This window comes from Bufo bufo, chromosome 3, assembly GCF_905171765.1.
Source record: "Bufo bufo chromosome 3, aBufBuf1.1, whole genome shotgun sequence".
NCBI classification, from domain to species: Eukaryota; Metazoa; Chordata; class Amphibia; order Anura; family Bufonidae; genus Bufo; species Bufo bufo.
In genome coordinates, this window is record NC_053391.1 from 129,018,225 (window position 1) to 129,037,473 (window position 19,249).

The 19,249-nt window shown below is 43.9% G+C and overlaps 1 protein-coding gene across 1 annotated transcript in view; it reads left to right on the top strand.

Annotated features, from left to right (window-relative positions):
- Positions 1-19,249, top strand: part of DPH1 (diphthamide biosynthesis 1) — a 293,541-nt gene that overhangs the window by 153,113 nt on the left and 121,179 nt on the right. Inside the window, exon 4 of the mRNA XM_040423565.1 lies at positions 5,095-5,216. Within this exon, the coding sequence (XP_040279499.1) occupies positions 5,095-5,216 (122 nt within the window). The remainder of the gene's footprint in view (positions 1-5,094; positions 5,217-19,249) is intronic.

Sequence of the window (19,249 nt, forward strand, 5' to 3'; positions counted from 1 at the left end):
CCACAATTTGCGGAACAGATGCGGACCCGTTATACGGATGTGTGAATGGAGCCTAAATAGCATGTGATAAATGCATGTTTAGACTTTGGAGTGGAAGGTATATGGGAAAGCTGCAGTGCATTTCCTTAATGTTACAAATGTGTACAGTGGTCAGAGGCGGCGGACTCTGTATTATTTTGTGATTTGCATTTCTCCATGAACTAATTTCCATATGAGGATGCAGAACACCGGCTCCTTTCTAATTAATGATCCAATGAGCTTGTCATACTCGTGTAAAGACCGCGCTCTTCCTCCTCTCCCTCTAATCACGATTGACTATCCTGTGTCCAGCCTCGCTATTCTAGTCCTACTCTTGGTTTATGCCGGATTATTTTCGGAATCCTTGTGACTCTTTGTGCCATGAGGCTTTGTTTTTTAAGTCTATTTCGGTTCACACTTTACTTTCTATCTTTTGAAGGCGCTTTAATGTTTCCTTTTTTTTTTTTTTTTGCTTTTCCATCTTTTTGTGTTCTGTTTTTCTCTTCTGCAAATTCTCCTGACAACTCATTGCCCGGAGGGGTTTCCTACTATGACACCAGTCTTGATCATCACCGAAAATGCTGCAGATTATAACGTATTGTGACACTGGCACCTTAAGCCATGCTGGGGAAGAGAAGCAACTGTTTAACCCTCATTGTAGGTTGGTGGATTGGGACGCCCCCCATTGACTCACGGCCATGCGCTTGGGTGTAAATGGGTTAATCTTGAAATCAATGGCTGTCTCTGCTCCTCCTGTTGTAACGCGGTTTGTCATTTCCGATCACTATTAATATCACCTGTTAAGTGCCCAGTGGGCTTCATCGCTCCTCGGTCTGCCCATCAGCCTCACCTCTCGCACATAGGGATGGAAGGGATAATTGCTAAACATAGCATCTAATGCTTGAGGCACAGATCTGAGATTATTCCAGCCTGATTATAGGGCTGCCGCTTGCTCTTTTGAAGGCATCGATTTAAAGGCACAATCCTTTACTTAGCTTTTCCTACATTCCTCACCTTTACAGTGAAATAATAATAAAATAAAAATCCTGTCTGGATTTAGTGTTCTGATAGAAGTAATTCTGAATTTATTTCCTTGCCCTTATCTGTGAAATTTCAATGAACTACTTTATGACTCAGCCACGCTAACCGGACGCTAGAATATCAGTGACATTAATTCCCCCGCTTTTCGGATGAACACCATGGTGGCAGTAATAAAATTGTCTCATACTCTCGGCGGATTGGATGGTAACGAGTTCAGCTCCGAGGGCAAGACTGTTGAAAGCTTCAATATTAAAAGGGGAGTTAACATGCATGACTGTTATATGGCTGCCCGCTTTGCATGTTGCAGAGGGAGTTGACGTTCTGTAGCATACACAACGAAGACAGTGTTTGACATTTTCCTTGATGCCGCCGTAGGTACTTATGAAAACATCAAATCAGTCACCCCGCTGCAAAACCTGGATGAACGCAGTGAAGAAAATTCTAGATGATATGCAAGTCATGGCTATTAGGCAATAGCATTATCAGACAACTGAAAATCTTTTCCAACTGAAAGAAGCTCAAGAACAAAGACCTGTCTTTTGCAACATATTGAAATATGGCTGAAATCACATCCTTCATGGAAGTCAGGAGGTCGAGTAAAGCTGGCCATACACATTAGATTAATCCAAAAACAAGAATGAACCTGGATTACACCTCCTCATGCTATGCTTTGATCTAATAACTGCTTCTCAGCATAATTAGTATACAGGCCCCTATGTTGCATGCTTACATGAGGCATTAGTACACATTTTGATCAAAAAGCATTAGCCCACTCACCATGACAAGGTTGCTTCCTTGAGTGGGAACCTACTCTCTAAATTTGGCGCTGCACTGCGTGGCGACCACCGGCGCCACAGCACCGCACAAGCAGACGGCGGGACTCAGCAGCCAAACAGCACCCCTGCTGTTTGACAATGCCACCCTGGCACTGGGCCCCACCAACCCACCAGCACAGCACCACAGCAACAATGGCCGCCACGCAGCACTGCACCATGTGAACAGTTGTCAAAGGCTGAGTAAAGCTGGCCATACACATTAGATTAATGTTGGACAAACGCGGGACCGGCCATCCAGCTAGTAATTTCTGGGGCCTTCTTTCCCCCCCCCCCCCCCCAAAAAAAATTGGACATTTGGATTTCACATGCCTGAGCCTTTTGTTCCTGGTGAGATAAGTGACCGTCAGAGGTGTCCTGCAGTGGCTTCTCAGCTTCCCTATTCTGAACACATTGCTCCGGGTGTATGGAGGCATTTGGCCAACAACCATCTAAAACGTATGACCTGGATAATAATGTGTACGTATGTGGGGTGAACCTGATTGGGTTGAATCTCATTTATCTATCTTTTGGTGGTGGTCCACCTTATAGTAATTCCAGAGTAACAGACAAAGCATATAGCAGGAAGCTCCTTGGTGCCCAAATTGTTGTAATTTGGTCCTCAATGACTAATCTCCAGGAGAACAGCTTTTTGTTTGTGTACATGGAGCTCATTCCATGGACAAAAATATTATCTTAGTATTCCTTGGAGCCATTTGTGGCAGCTGACCCTTAATTTGCTCCCAGGCCTAAGGATGGGCATACACATGAGATATAACGAATGGCCAATTTAGCAGACAACTAGCTCACTTTCCACTCGCATTCTCAGTTTCCCAGAGCATGTTCTGAATAGAGTACGCCGCTGACAGAGATCTCCGGCAGTTCTTTATCTCACCAAGATTAAAAGGATCAGACAAGCCAGAAGGTCCCATGCACATCAGAAGGTGAGCCAGTACTAATGTGAGCAGTAGGTTTGGATTAGAGATGAGCAAATTTCTTGAAATTCGCTTCATCTCCAATTTGCCCAATTTATTTAAAAATATTATTCCGCCCGAATCATTTCTACCCAAATCAAATATGTTCCAGTTGCCCTGAAAATTGGTATATCGCACTCTAAGGTCTCCTAGGACTAAAAAAACGGAGAAAAATATAAGTCCTAGAAGACCAGAGAGAGAGAGACCCACTCGTAATACTTCTCTGAGTGAGACTTTCAAGCTAGTTCTCCTTCCAAAAGGACAAGAGTACTGAGTGTCCCAGTATTGCACTTCTCTGAGTGAGAGGTGCAAGCCAGTTCTCCTTCCAAAAGGACAAAACTACCTATCTCTATAGGAGCTCTTATCATTTGTGTTGACTGCTGTAGGAGGACAGTACTGTATTTTGTATTTCATGTTTAGTCGTATAGTACTGCCAAAATGAAAAAGAAACCTATCCAACGGTTTCTGTGGACATCAAAGGGCTTGTCTCATCTGAGACATTGATGGCATATCGCTAGGATAGGCCACCAATGTCAGGTGCAGGTCTCATCTCAGGGACCCGCACCTATTTCCAGAAAGGGCCCCTGAAAGTGAAGGTGAGTGCACCACGCATACACAGTGTGCTCTCCATTCAGCTCTATGAGAGTTCGGAAAATATCCGAGCGAGCCAGCGAGTCTGGCTATTTTCAGAAGTCCCATATAAATGAACGGAGAGCGCACCGCACAAATGTGGCCACTGCTACATTCACTTCTATGGGACTTTCGGCAGTCCCATAGAAATAAATGGTGGGCGGCCTCGTATGCGCAGCTGCCGTCCCGTCCTGAAGATAGGTGCAAGTCCTAGAAGTGGGACCAGCGCCTATCTGATGTTGGTGGCATATCCTAGCAATGAGACAGCCCCTTTAAGTTTAAAAAAATACGCCTTTCTGCTGTCACTTTAAAATACAGTGATCGATGGCTGTAAAAGAAAAGAAGAAAAATAAGACCTCTGTGTCACCGTGCAGGCCCCTTTGAAGGCAGCTGATAACAATCGGAGCAAATCAAGGAGAGCAGAACAAACACATTTGTGTTTTGTCTAATCGGTTTTGTACTTTTCATCCTTATCTGCTTAGCATTAAAGCAAGTGCTGTTTTCCTCAAGACTCACTTTTTCCAATCCTGAGATGTCAGCAGACTTCTCAGGATCATAGCTTTCATAGTGATTTTTCTGTGAATTTCGGTAGGGAGCTAATAGCAGGTGTGTATTACATATATGTCACATGTCGCACGCTTCCAGTGCGAGGATTAAAACATCACTTTTTTCACGCTTGCGCAGTCAGACATTTTGTGTCATTGATGCATAAGAGCTGTAATAAACAAAACAGGTTCTGCAGAATTATCACCAATATTTCGATATAACGCCGCCCAGTCCCTGAGATTTCAGAGCCGGTAGCGATGATGCAGGGGAAGCTGGGTGTAACAAACGGTGTGATCCTGCCCACAGTGATCCAAAAGTCTTATTTGCATAAAAGTAAAAAGACGCAATTCTAAGGATTAGAGGACCGGATTTCCATAAGTATGATTACATTTCAAGGCACCTAACCTATATGGCTTCGTGCTTAGACTGAAACAGATTTTGGACAAGAGAGAATTTAAAGAAAGTTATCCTCTATCCACAGGATCGGTGGGAGTCCTACTGCTGCCCTCCCCCCCCCCCCCAATCACGAGAATGGGTGCCCCGTACCCTCTGGAGCGCCCCTGAAATGGAGGGAGCTGCTGGTCAGAAATGTGTGCCGCCGTTCCATTCATTTCTTTCGAAACGTCGTAGACAGCTGAGCGCTGTACTTGCCTTTCTCCAGCGCTCCCATGTAAATGAATGGAGCGGCAGAGCACTTTTCCGACTAGCCACCCTCTCCATTTCATGAGCTCCACGGGCTACGGGGCCCCCGTTCTCATGATCGGTGGAGGTGCCACCATCAGGACCCCCACTAATCTCATAGTTATCCCCTATCCTGTGGATAGGAGATAACTTTCCATAACCAGAATACCCCTTTAATTACTTGTAATATTCATTATGAGCTTTTTATTATGTGGTTATGTCTACAAAAACTGCACTTATTGTAGCTGTTAGCATTTCTGTTGCAGTGGGACTTAGGACAAATGTATTTTTTGCATGTCTCATGCCCTTTTAATACAGACCATTTATCATGTGTTCTTCAGTCAGCAATGAATATTCCCTGCTGGTCTCATGTCCCTGTTTCTTGGCCATAGATTTACGTCGGCAGAGACCGTGGTGATGGGAGATGTGACATACGGAGCGTGCTGCGTGGATGATTACACGGCGCGGGCGCTAGGAGCGGACTTCCTGGTGCATTATGGGCACAGCTGCCTGAGTAAGTTTATATCGCCTTCTCTGTTTCAATTGTTCAGGAGTGAAATGTAGGGTAACAATTGTAGAAATACCTCAGGCTGAGTGCTGAAAAATATAGACAGGATATTTTTCTTGCTGAAAATGACAACTGTGATTTTTTTGTAGGATATACTGATAATAAAGGTTGACGAGCTATTAGCATAACCATTTACTGCAAACTCATTATTTCTAGAATTTTATTTCAGGGGAAGATCACCACACTACTTACAGCATTCATACAGGCAATATGACTAGTATCTAAGCCATAATCTTGTAGAATCAACTTCTGTGGCCAGGTCCTTGTTGGAAAAGGCCTGACGCTGGCCCTGTTTGGCGCTGGCAGCTGAGGCCACATTTTTCTCTAAGTAGGCTTAAAATTCTCTGCTGATTAATTTCTGAATTTAACTTTGCAGTAGACTAAGCTTAGTTTTCTTGATACAGAGCTCACAATAGACATACAGTAGATAAGTGATAAAATGTTGGCCGCCTACAGCCACCACTAGAGGGAGCGTTAGGACTTTCTGCTTACTGTTTGATCATATGCAGAAGATTCAAGCTCTGCCTCTAGTGGTGGCTGCCAAAATGTTATCACTCAAAGAGGACCTGTTACCAATCCAAAAAAAGGGAGATATTTATATATTCTAAATAGCCATGTCTCCCTGAGCATTGCATACTTCCACTTATGAATATGGTTTCCCTCCACTTCCTGTTCAGAGAGGTGGCTAGTCACTTCCCTTATTTGCTAGTGGAGGTATCTCCCCGCTGTGAAGTCATACAGCTTCATGATGTAGCATGATGTTGCGTCTTCTCGCAAGACCCCGCTGTAGCATAGCTTCCGTGTTCACAGCGTCTCATTCAGACCAGAAGAGGACGCCTCCGCAGAGAAGAACCCTCTTTGCAGCAGTTGGGCTCTTGTCTGTGATGACATATAACTGGTCTGAGTGAGATGCGATCTCATTAGAAGCTATATTAAAGCGGGGTCTTGTGAGAAGTCCCAGTTCTCAGCTGTATTCGAAGGCTGTGTGATGGAGAACCTCCCCTAGCAAAGCAGTGACCTCATAGGCCATATCCTCTTTTTGGATACTCAGCAGACTGGATGGAACGGTAGGAGAGTTAGTCAACATTGCAACCATGCTCCTGTTACCTTCTGTAAATTTTCCTTTGATTGGAAAGACATCGGTATGCAATGCCTGGAGTCATGTGGGTGGTGCAGAAGTCTTGCAAAGTTACGGAGTCATCTCTTTAAGCACTCCTACACCTTGGTGATTGACGTCTGCATTGTCCCTAACATCAGTGCTAGCGGCTGTGAAATCCCATGCGTGCAGTGCTGTAGCCACTTATTTTACAGATCCTATGCATGTGAAGTGCGCCAATAAATCCGAGGCGCTAAATACCTTTGTTGACTGCACATGTCTGGAGTGCTTCGCTGAAGAGGTATTACTGCACATTCGCAGCATGTTAGAGCCATGAGGAGTGTTTAAGGTGTGCTTACAGAGATGACTGTGACTCTGCAAGGCTTCTGCACCGCCCGCATGACTCCAGGCATCACATTTGCATACATCACACACTGGTATTAAACTTATCTTTAAGATCATTGTGAAATCTACAGAAAGTAACAGATTCTTGGGGGGTAATGCTGTTAAACTGTCCTGTTGCCCTGTCCAGTTAGTTGGATACCTACTAAGTTGATAACAGGCTCCCTCTAACTAAGGCCTCATACACACAACCATATTTTCCGATCGTGTGCTGTCTGCATTTTTTGCGGGTAGCACACTGATGCATTAATTTCTATGGGGGATGCACGTATCTGTATTTTTGGAACTTCTTTTTTAAGTTCCGATGACGTATCGGGCTCTCCATAGGGGCTGCTAGGCGGAGGCTTCTGCCCAGCAGTTAGCCCGGTGACGTCACCGGCACTCATGGGTGGGCTTTAGCGCTGCCCTAGCCTGTAAAATGGCTAGGGAAGCGCTAAAGCACGCCCGCCCACCGGGGACGTCACCAGCAAAACTGCTAGGCAGTAGCAACCGCCTAGTAGTGTTAATAACAAAAGCAAAAACGTCCTTGCTCTGCTTGATCCAGCGCAGGGCAAGGGAGAGCATCGGAACAGGAAATGCTCCGATGCTCATATCGGGGGGCTGCCTGGGTGAAAAATGCGGATATATCCGGGTTCAGCTCTGAACTCGGACAACCCCTTTAAATACTGCATTTCATGCTCAGGTATGATTACTCATTTCATGTTAAGGGAGTTGCCCAGGATTAGGAAAACATGTCTGCTTTTAAAAAAAAAAAAAAAAAACAGCACCACCTCTTACACAGGTTGTGTGTGATATTGCAGTTCCCCATTGACTCCAGTGGAGCCAAGTTGCTGTACCAGACACAACCTGTGCCCAGAGGTGGTGCATTTTTTTTTTTAGAAGGAAACAGCAGCCATGTTTTTCTGATCCTGGACCACCCCTTTAAGCTCTTCTCGTCCTGCATGGTGTATGACACATTATACAGCTGTATAGTAGCATATGTCTTATCCATAATGCAGGGTACAAATGGGGGTGCATATTGTGAGCAGTTGTAGCGTTGAGCTGGTGGGAGTGGGTGGTGTAAGAATACTGTGGACATGTGTTTTTGCGTTGTACCCAGCTAACAGGGCAGTCCAAAAACCCACATTTTAACGCTGTTGATTCAGGGCTTCATCTCTGTCATCGTATTGGGTTTCATGAGCGGTAGGGAAAACACCTCGCCGTGACCGCTCATCAGTTTACACCGCTTACAACACAGAAAACCAAATGATGAGAGGAGAAGAGATGCTACGGAGGCTTGTAGCTGGTGAAAACGGCACACCAAGGACAACAAAAAAGAAAGTTTAATGTGCACGCTGCATTGTCTGAAATGATAGAGTAGAATCAGAAGCAAATAATAGGAAGAATTCCAAAGCATTAACCCCTTGTTGATGCTGATGGAGAACTCCTTTCTGCTCTGAATGTGCTTATTCACTTTCTCCCGACACAGCAGGGGTTATCAGTTATCTACCTGAGCTCTGCACTGCCCTCTTCTGTAGGCTCGGAATAATGCAGGCTTATTTCTGTCCTGGGACAGAGAACGTCTTTTGGGTCAATAGCTTTGATTCAGTAAGCTGATCGATATGTCAGCTAGAGGAATGCAGCTTTGTTTCTACGACTATTCCTCTTCATTACTTGCTCTCATGGGTGAGATCTATCACTGGCGTAAAGCTGGTGTCACAGCGGAATAAACTTGGCTCTCATCCATCTGCTGTCCAACTGTCCTCTGTCTTTGTCCGTCTTGAAACGCTTCTCCTACACCCAGGGCTCTGCTGTTGGGTTCTGGCAAGGTTGTATTTCTACACAAAGGGGCAACTTTATGACGTGCAGGGAAATTGACAACTGGCCAGTATTAGAATGACGCAATTGGCCTGTAGAATTCTGCATGCACACCTTTCCTTTGTTTCACAATATACTCCAATAGGTACCACATAGTTGTAGAAAGATATATCATAGGTGTGGTTTTAGGCAACCTACGGTTGTTGCCCCAAATTTCTTATTGTCTTTTGCCCTTTTTTGTGAAAATTACTGTTGTATGTGTATGACAGCCATGAGGTAACGTGTGACTCCTGTATGTTATACATTGTATAGTGCACCATTTTGACTTCTCCATCTCGTAAGACATGTGATAGCTGTGCTCTATGGTGTTCCATTTAGAAAGGTCTGTTGATTTCCTTATAAACACGGACAAATCAGACGTAAATGTGTATATTCATATTTACAGTTGTGTTCAGAATAATAGCAGTCATACATCACTAACCTGATCAATCACTGTTTTTGGTAAAAAAAAATATATGTTCTACATGGCAAATAATTTACTAGCAGGTGTAGTAGAGTAATAGAAATCCAACAGACATGCATGCTGCTGATTCTGTGTAATTGAATCACTAATTGAAAGAGGCATGTTCAAAATAATAGCAGTGTGGAGTTCAATGAGTGAGGGCATTAATTTTTTGAAAAACAGGTGGCAATGATTGCCCTTATTTAAGGAAGTAAGGCAGCAAATGTTGTACATGCTGGTTACAGTGCATTTCTCTCTGAAATTCCGAGGAAAATGGGTCGTTCCAGACATTGTTCAGAAGAACAGTGTACCTTGATTAAAAAGTTGATTGGAGAGGGGAAAACATAAAGAAGTGCAGAAAATGATAGTCTGCTCAGCTAAAATTATCGCAAATGCTATAAAATGGCAACCAAAACCTGAAAGACGTGGAAGAAAGCGAAAAACTACCATTCAAATGGATTGAAGAATAGCCAAAATGGCAAGGACTCAGCCAACAATCAGCTCCAGGAAGATCAAAGAAGGTCTAAAGTTACCTGTGAGTGCTGTTACAATTAGAAGACGCCTATGTAAAGCCAAGCTATCTGCAAGAAGCCCCTGCAAAGTCCCACTGTTGACATGTGCTGAAGAGGTTACAATTTGCCAAAGAGCACATTGACTGGCCTAAAGAGACATTTTGTGGACTGATGAAAGTAGGATTGTTCTTTTTGGGTCTAGTGGCCGGAGACAGTTTGTCAGACGACCCCAAAACACTGAATTCAAGCCACAGTACACTGTGAAGACAGTGAAGCATCATGATATGGGGATGTTTCTCATACTACGGTGTTGGGCCTATTTATCGCATACCAGGGATCATGGATCAGTCTGAATACATCAGAATACTTGAAGAGGTCATGCTGCCTTATGCTGAAGAGGAAATACCCTTGAAATGGGTGTTCCAACAAGACAACGACCCCAAACACACCAGTAAACGTGCAACATCTTGGTTCCAGACCAACAAGATTGACGTTATGGAGTGGTCAGCCCAATCCCCGGATCTTAATCCAATAGAAAACTTGTGGGGTGACATCAAAAATGCAGTTTCTGAAGCAAAACCAAGAAATAGAAAAGAACTGTGGAATGTGGTCCAATCATCCTGGGCTGGAATACCTGTTCACAGGGGCCAGAAGTTGGTTAACTCCATGCAACACAGATGTACAGCAGTTCTCAGAAACAGCGGTTATACAACTAAATATTAGTTAAGTGACTCAAAGGAAAGCAAAATCTTCAAACATTTTTCAGTTTCTATAGTGAATGTTTGAGTTTGTAAAGAAGAATACATACACTGCTATTTTTTTGAACAGTCTAATATTCACTTTTCACAGCTTTCCTTAGGCCAGTGATGTAAGATTCCTCTGTGATACCAAGCGATACCTTCATCTACGATACCAAGCACAGCCACGGTACCATGTATGGCGCTGTTCTTGGTAAGCTGTGAGAAGGCTGCAGTGCTTAGAGGAGCGCTGGTGCCTTCTCAAACAGCTGATCGGTGGGTGTCCCAGGTGAAGACCCCCCACTGATCAGATACTGATGGCCTATCCAGAGGATAGCTCAACAGTTAAAAAGTCTTAGAAAAACCCTTTATATGATGTATTACAGTCAAATGCATGCAACCTCCATGTAGAAACCCAGACTAGAACCACTGACATTGAATTCCATTGTTTATCTTGTGGCAATGGTACCTGACATGGGGTGGAATCTATTAGGCAAGAATTGAACAGACCGTTCTTGCAGCTAAGGATAGTCTGAATGACAAGGACCAGTTTGGTCCTGGGCCAGAGCATTTCCAAAACAGTAGATCTTGTGGGACGTTACCGTTATTCAGTGGTTAGTATCTACCATAAGTAGTCTTGGAAAACCACCAATGACATGGTCATGTGTGTCCAAGGCTCATTGATGTGCCTGGGGAGTGAAGGCTAGGCTGATCCCATAGAGAAGCTGAAAAAGCTACAGCTGGCTATGATAGAACCGTGTCAGAACACACAAGGCATGCCAGCTTGTTGTATATGGGGCTGTATAGCCACAGACCATTCAAAGTGCCCATGCCACCCCCGGTCCAATGTGGTGGAGACAATATGATGTCCAAAGGATGTTTTGCTGACAAACCTTGGACCCTGACATTCATGACACGTACCACCTATCTAAACATTGTTACAGACCAAGTACACCCATTCTTGGCAGGGGCATTCCCTAGTGGCAGGGACTCCTTTCTTTACGATAATGACACGCTGAAAAAATTGTTCAAGAACAGTTTGAGAAACATGACAAAGGGTTTAAGGTGTTCACTTCACCAGATCTCAATCATCAAGCATCTATGGGATGTGCTGGAAAAGCAAGTCCAATCAATGGAGGCCTCATCTTGCAACTTACAGGACCTACACTATCTCCTGACAATTTCTTGGTGCCAAATACTACAGGCCACCTTCAGAGGTCTTGTTCAGCTCGTATCTCGCCAGGTCAAAGCTGTTTTGGTAGCACAAGGGGGATCTACACAGTATTAGATTTTTATGTTATGGCTGATTGGTGTATATGAAAGACATTTCCTGCTGTTTTTAGTGCTTGGAAAACTGACGTGTATATGAAGAATACACTAGGTAATATTTGCTTAAAGGGATTGTCTGGGATATGCCCCATTGTCTTATAGGTGCAAGTCCCACCGCTGGGACTCGCACCTACATCGAGAATGGAGCCCCGAAAGTGTTGGAGGGCACACTGCGCATGCACAGCCGCCCTCCATTAATTTTCTATGGGGCCGCTGAAAATAGCCGAGCGCTGGCTTGGCTATTTTCGTCGGGCCCATAGAAGTGAATGGAAGCGGTGGCCGGTCATACGCGGTGCGCTCCCATTCACTGCTATGGGGAGTGCGCTTGATGGTGGCCGGACCGGAGTCCTCCAGCCACAACCTTGCGGGGCTCTGTTCCCGATATAGGTGTGGGTCCCAGCTGTGGAAGCTGCACCTATAAGACAATGGGGGCATATCCTAGCGATATGCCCCTATTGTCTGTGATGGGACAACCCCTTTAAAGCTTTGTGCACACAACCGTATTTTGCATCCATGTCTGATCTTCATTTATTGCAGACTGCATACGGACCTACGATATTCCTTTCTATATGTCCACAAAACACATCTGTGTGCTGTCTGCATCCGTATGTCCATTCCACAGATTATAGAACATGTCCTATTCTTGTCTGTATAGGAATAGTCATTTCTAGTGATGGGAGTGAGAAAAATGCAAATTACACACAGAAGGTGTCCATAATACGGACATGGTCGTGTGCATGAGACCTATAGGGCATTTCTCCATGTTCTGAAAGGAGCAGTTTCCAGCATCGATTGTCTCCTTGACATCTAGACAACCATGCCTGATGCAGCTAGGTGTTAAGGTGGCCAAACACCTTCACAGCTTGATCAGCTAAATCCTTTTTCCCACAGACATCTCAGGATCGTTTGGTGCAGCCGATATATGTATGTAATATGTATCGGCACTGCAATCAGCTGATCACTGTTGGCCTGGCATCAGAAGTCCCCCCAGGGCTCAGCTGTTATAGGTTTGCAAGAGTCCACATGACATATCAGCCATTCAAATGAATGGGCATCCAGGTAATACATGGATGACCAGGTCCACTAAAGCAAAGGCCACTCTATGTTGCCAGTTCCCCATTCTTCTCCTAGATGGTATCTTAAGAAGGGGGGTGTCCATGTACTCTAACAGGTCCTAAGGAAAGGTGTTATCAGGATGAGACAACCCCATGTTTTTTTCTTCCAGAAAGCGCTGTATTTGGCCTGGCAGTTTAGGATATGGGACACCTCTGATCCTATTGTGATAAAAGATTGAATCCTTGTTTCAGGTAGATAAGACAGAAGAGATGGATGTAAATGTGCATGCATTCCTTGAACTTTGCACCCAGAAGCTTACACTCTTGTATGAAATGTACGATATCAGACTGGAATTACAAGACAGAAATAGAGAAATAATTTGATGGGGCTCGTGCATGGGTGTATTGGTGAACACAGAGCAAGAACAAGACAAAGTGCTGAGTCCTCATAGCATCATTCTCCAGGGACCAGAAATGTGTCAGAGACTGATGCATTAGCTGCTGCGTCAGCAGTCATCATTCACCTCTTAAAATGTAGGTTTTAGGTGGACATAAAATACTTACGCAGGTAAAGATTAAAAAACTGTGTGTAAAATCAGCAGTGTAGCATTGTTTACGAAGATATTCATAAGTTTTAGGTAACCGCTTGAAGACCAGTAACGTAATAGTACAGAGCAGGCACGAGTCCTCAGAGGACTGATGTCATATTATTACGTTACTGTGTGCATACAGTCATCAGCAGGACCGCAGCTGTAATACACAGCCAGGTTCCTACAGCAACTTCCAGATCAAAGATCCCAACAGTATGACCCCTTGGATGTCGTGATCAATAGTAACTGCGGCATCTAAACAGTTATGACCACCATGTCACAATACAAAATGATGCCACTGAAAAATATAAGAACAAACCCTCATACAACTACATTGACAAAAAAATAAAAATAAAAAGGTTAGGGCTCTTGAAATATAATATGAAAAAAGTGTCAGACAGTGCAGGTAAACATCCCTTTGACAAGGTGACTAGCAATGCCCAATTAGTTTATTCTTCATTTTTAGGAGGAATAACAGATGGACGGTAAAACACAGAGTGACGCTGCGTTCAGACCTGAGCGTACGGGATGGAGCGCTCTGTATGCGCGATTTTATGCGCGTTTACAGACGCGGCTCCGGAACAAGCGAACGCACATTGTCGCGCTTTCCCGTCAGTCTATGTACGGGAACGCGCGACAAGACGCCCCAAAGAAGCTCCTGTACTTCTTGGGGCGTCGGGCGTTTTACAGCGCGATCGTACGCGCTGTGAAACGCTCAGGTGAGAACCATGCCCATAGGGAAGCATTGGTTTTTGCCTGTTGAGCGCTTTACAGCGCGTAGGAACGCGCTGTAAAACGCTCAGGTCTGAACTCAGCCTTAATGAAAAGATGCTCTAGAATAGTTTTTTTTTATACTAAAACAGACATGTCAGGAGAGCTGGTAGGTCCTCTTTAACCACTTCATTTTTGGACAATTTAGCATTTTTCTTTTTCCATTCCCTGCCTTTACGGAGCCATACATTTTTTTGTTTTCCATTTACAAAGGTGTATAAGGGCTTGTTTTTTTGCGACATAAGTTGGACTTTCTAATGGAACCATTTAATATTGCATACGGCATAGTGGGGAGCTGGGGAAAAAAAATCCAAATGTGGTGGAATAAAAAAAAAAAAGAAGCTATTCCAGAACAGTTTTTACAGCATTACCTATGTGATCAAACTCACCGTTACCTTTGTTCTCTGGGTCAGTTCGATTACAGCGATACGACGTTTAATATAGTTTTTCTTGTGTTTTAATACTTTTTTTCTTTTAGGACTTCATCATTAGATTTTTTTCCTTTTTTTTACAGTAATGAACGGGAAATACACTATTACCTATGGAGCACTGTAAGCGCCAGGCCTTCTCGCAGCTCACTAAGCACAGAGCGTACATTGTATCGCGGGTCAGCCCCATTCACTTCAATAGGATCTGAGCTGCTCCTAGGCCACAGGACACATGGACATGTCGTCACTGGCCTAGTAAAAGCAGAGAGAAGGCCGTGGCGCTACTGCGAGCTCTGGTGCCTTCTCAAACAGCTGCTCGGCTGGGGTCACGGGTGTTGGACCCTCACAGATCAGATGCTGATGACCTATATAAAAATCTCAGAAAATGCCTTTTAAGATTTCTGTTTAATAATATTAGGCTGAGCCTGACCCATGATATATAGGAAAGTTCTCCTGATGTCTGACAACCCAGATTAACCTCTGTTCACATTAATATTTTCATATGTTCCATCTATCCCAGGAAAGGTGTTATCTGCAGCCAAAAGCCATACTGAAACTCATTGCAAGGCATCTGTCAGCAGGTTTGTACCCATGAAACTGGCTGACCTGTTACATGTGCACTTGGCAGCTGAAGGAATCTGTGTTGGTCCCATATTCACATGTAGCTGCATGACTGATGAGTGATGTTTTAATATATGCAAATTTGCCTCTAGGAGAAATGGGGGCGTTGTCCTTACACCTAGAGGCTCAGCTCTCTCTGGAACTGCCGCACTCTCTGCACTTTGACTGTAGGAGATGTCAGCCAGGCGTCATGACATTTACACTGCCTGGTTCTGTCAAAGTGCAGAGGGTGCGGCAGGTGCAGAGAGAGCAGAGGCTCTAGGTGTAACAGCAACGCCCCCATTGCTCCTAGGTGCTCATTTGCATACATTTTTCTCAGCATTGTGGGACCAACACAGATGCCTTCAGCTGCCAAGTGCACATGTAACAGGTCAGCCAGTTTCATAGGGACAAATCTGCTGACAGATGCCCTTTAAAGAGGACCTTTCATCTGTTTTACTTATAGGAGCTAAATACCTGTAAATTATATATTTTTTTTTAAACATCGCTCCTACACCCCGCTGCGCCCTCGTGAAGTTTTTGTGCTCAGTATCAAAATACTGAGCATCGGAAAAGGCAGGAGACGCCAGGGTTTCTCAATGGGTGTTTCCTTCTCCCTGGCTGTGCCGCAATCCAATCACATCGGAGAGCGGCACAGCCAGGGAGAAACCCTGGCGTCTCCTCCTCCCTGTTCCGATGCTCAGTATTTACATACTGAGCGCGAGAACTTCAGGCGGGCGTAGGGGCGATGTTCAACCCCTTAAGAACCAGGCCATTTTTTGCAAATCTGACCAGTGTCACTTTATGTGCGAATAACTTTAAAACACTTTTACTTATCCAGGCCATTCTGAGATTGGTTTTTCGTCACATATTGTACTTTATGACACTAGTAAAATGGAGTAAAAATGCATTTTTATTTATAAAAAAAATACCAACTTTACCAAAAATTTTCAAATTTCCAAGTTTCAATTTCTCTACTTCTATAATACATAGTAAACTACGGGATAAGGTGGCAGCTTTGTTGGTACTATTTTAGGGTAAATATGATTTTTGGTTGCTCTATGTTACACTTTTTTTGAGGCAAGGTAACAAAAAATGTAAATTCTGAAATTTCATCTCCATTTGCCAATAACTCTTGTGGAACACCTAAAGGGTTAACAAAGTTTGTAAAATCAGTTTTGAATACCTTGAGGGGTGTAGTTTCTTAGATGGGGTCCCTTTTTTGGAGTTACTACTCTAGGGGTACATCAGGGGGGCTTCAAATGGGACATGGTGTCAAGAAACCAGTCCAGCAAAATCTGCCTTCCAAAAACCATATTGCGTTCCCTTCATTCTGTGCCCTGTCGTTTGGCCATACAGCAGTTTACGACCGCATATGGGGTGTTTCTGCAAACTACAGAATCAAGGCAATAAATATTGAGTTTTGTTTGGCTGTTAACCCTTGCTTTGTTACTGGAAAAATGAATAAAAATGGAAAATTTCCCCAAAAATTGCTGTTTTGGGACCGTTTTTATTTTTTGTTATTTACATCGTTGATCGGACAGGTTAGATCGTGTGCTATTTCTATAGAGCAGGTTGTTACGGATGTGACCATACCAAATATGACTACTTTTTGGGGGTTTTTGTTTCAGTTTTACATAAAAAAATGATTTTTTTTTTAGTGTCTCCACATTCTGAAAGACATATTTATTTATTTTTTTGGGGCGACTGTCTTATGTAGAGGCTCATTTTTTGCGGGATGAGATGTCTGCTTGATTGGCACTATCTTGGGGTGCATATGACATTTTGGTCACTTGCTATTGCACTTTTTGTGTACGCCCTGTGTCCCCAAGAGGTTAAAAAAAATAAAATAAAAAAATGGGTGGCAGGATGTACCCCGCAAGTACAGGTATTTAGCTCCTATAATTAAAACAGATGAAAGGTCCTCTTTAAGTCATTGGAATCCGTCATAGCTCCGCAACACAATGGCATTTCACATGGATTTCAGCACACTCCATTGCTGTTAATGGGAGAGCACACTGTAGTTTACCACGCAGGGATTGGCCTGTACACACAGATCCACTGCATAAACTGCAGCAGAAATCCGAGGGTCTTTCTGCTGCGGATTCTGTGTCATGTGAACATAACCTTAGATTATCTATTGTAGCTGCTAATTGTGCATTTTTTATTAACCTTTTCCTTGTGTATTCTAGTAGTGCCTGTGTTCTTGCCTTGTTCACGTGGTGCTCTCCTTTCCTAATAAGATCTTGTTCCCGCTCTGCACTCACCTTTTTTTGGCCTTTGTCCTTGCTATGCCCCTGAGGACACATTGGGCAGTAGTCCCAGGCTGGCTCTACACGACGCCTTTTACTCAGTAGATGCTGAGTGGCAGCTGGGCCCGTTGAAGCCCTACTCTGTTCTCAAGGAGTTACTGAGTTCAATATTCTGTTGCCATGGAAACTGTCGGCATGTCCCAGATGTGGAGAACTTTGAAGTCCGAACATGATGGAACCTGCCCAAAAATCACCAAAATAGAACACAGGTCTGGTGTGGATGTAAATATGACAAAGCAGGAGGAGACTTATGGGTTCTATCACAGTCTATGCTTTCTGTAGATTTCATGGAAGCGAGATGTCTCCATCATGTCATAGCCCTGCTTCCTTTGTTAACTGTGTCTCTGCATTTTCATCATTTTTCTAATTTGAGAGAGGAAAGTCTACTGTATGCTGTTTTTTTTGTTTTTTTTTTAAAGAGTTTTTAGAGTTTTGTGAACTAGTAAGGAACATTAGTGGTTCATTTTGCAGTTCAACACTGCATTCATTTCAATAGATAGAAAAAAAGATACAATAAATATATATAGAAAGATGTGCGATAGATATAGATCGATACGATATACCATATTTTTTGCTTTATAAGATGCACCCCAGGTTTTAGAGGAGGAAAATAAGAAAAAAATATTTTTCATCAGACCTCCTATGAGATCCTCAGATCAGACCCCCATATCAGACCCGCATATCAGGATAGCAGTTCAGACCCCCATATCAGGACCTCAGATCTCCATGACAGACCCCCATCATACCTCAGACCAGACCTCCATGTCAGACCCCCATCAGACTTCCATGACAGACCTCAGATCGGAGATAAAATAACGTTGTACACAGTCAGGACAGTGCAGCGAGGCCCCAGCCAGGGTGATAGATAGATACCAAGTGAGTAAAATAAATAGAAACCAGATAGATAGATACCACATAGACCGATAGATTGATAGATAGACATATTCAAGATTCACACTATGTGCTCTCCGCATCCGTATTTCCATAGCACGGCCCCGAACTTCCAGGCCGCGGCTCCACAAAAAAATAGAACATGTCCTATTCTTGTCCGCAATTGCGGACAAGAATAGGCAGTTCTATGGGGGGTGCCGGCCGGGTGTATTGCGGATCCGCAATACACCACGGACGTATGAGTGGACCCTTAGAAAGATATCCAGGAGGACCAAAGCCCAGAACAAAATGAGATCTTGAGAAAACTCAAGGATATAGAGGGAAAAATCCAAGATTTCCAAAACCGTCTGGATATATCAATCTCGCTGCAGGGGATAACTGAGAAGATCTCATTAATAAAGGGTAAAAAAGCCAGCAGCCCAGATGGAATTTTCCCAGAAATTATAGAATACAGCCAGCCAGGTATCCAGGCCGCAATAGCAAAACTCTACAATGTTGTGCTGAATGCCGTCTAGTTCCCCAGAGCTGGAGAGCTGGAACCAAAGGCTCATAACCCCCCTGCACAGGAGCGGAGACAGGTATGACCCAGCCAACTACAGAGGGATATGTGTCAGCAGCAACCTGGAGAAACTTTTGAACAGCGTCCTGAGTAAGAGGATCCTCAGCTTCTTCATCCAGCACAACTACCTCAACAAAAGTCAAGCAAGCTTCATGCAAAACCACCGCACCATGGACCATATCTACACCCTGCACAACCTATTCAAGAACCACATCCACAAATCAAAGCATGGGAAGATCTAGGCCTGTGTAATCTCTTCACAGACCTCACCTAAAAGGAGGAGGAAGAGAAATTATCTATACTGCTGGGGGAAGAATGAAACACAGTGGCCATAGCAGCACAGTATGTTAGTACAGAGTACCTAAAACTGTGCCAGTCGAGCTGACTTGGTCACATTC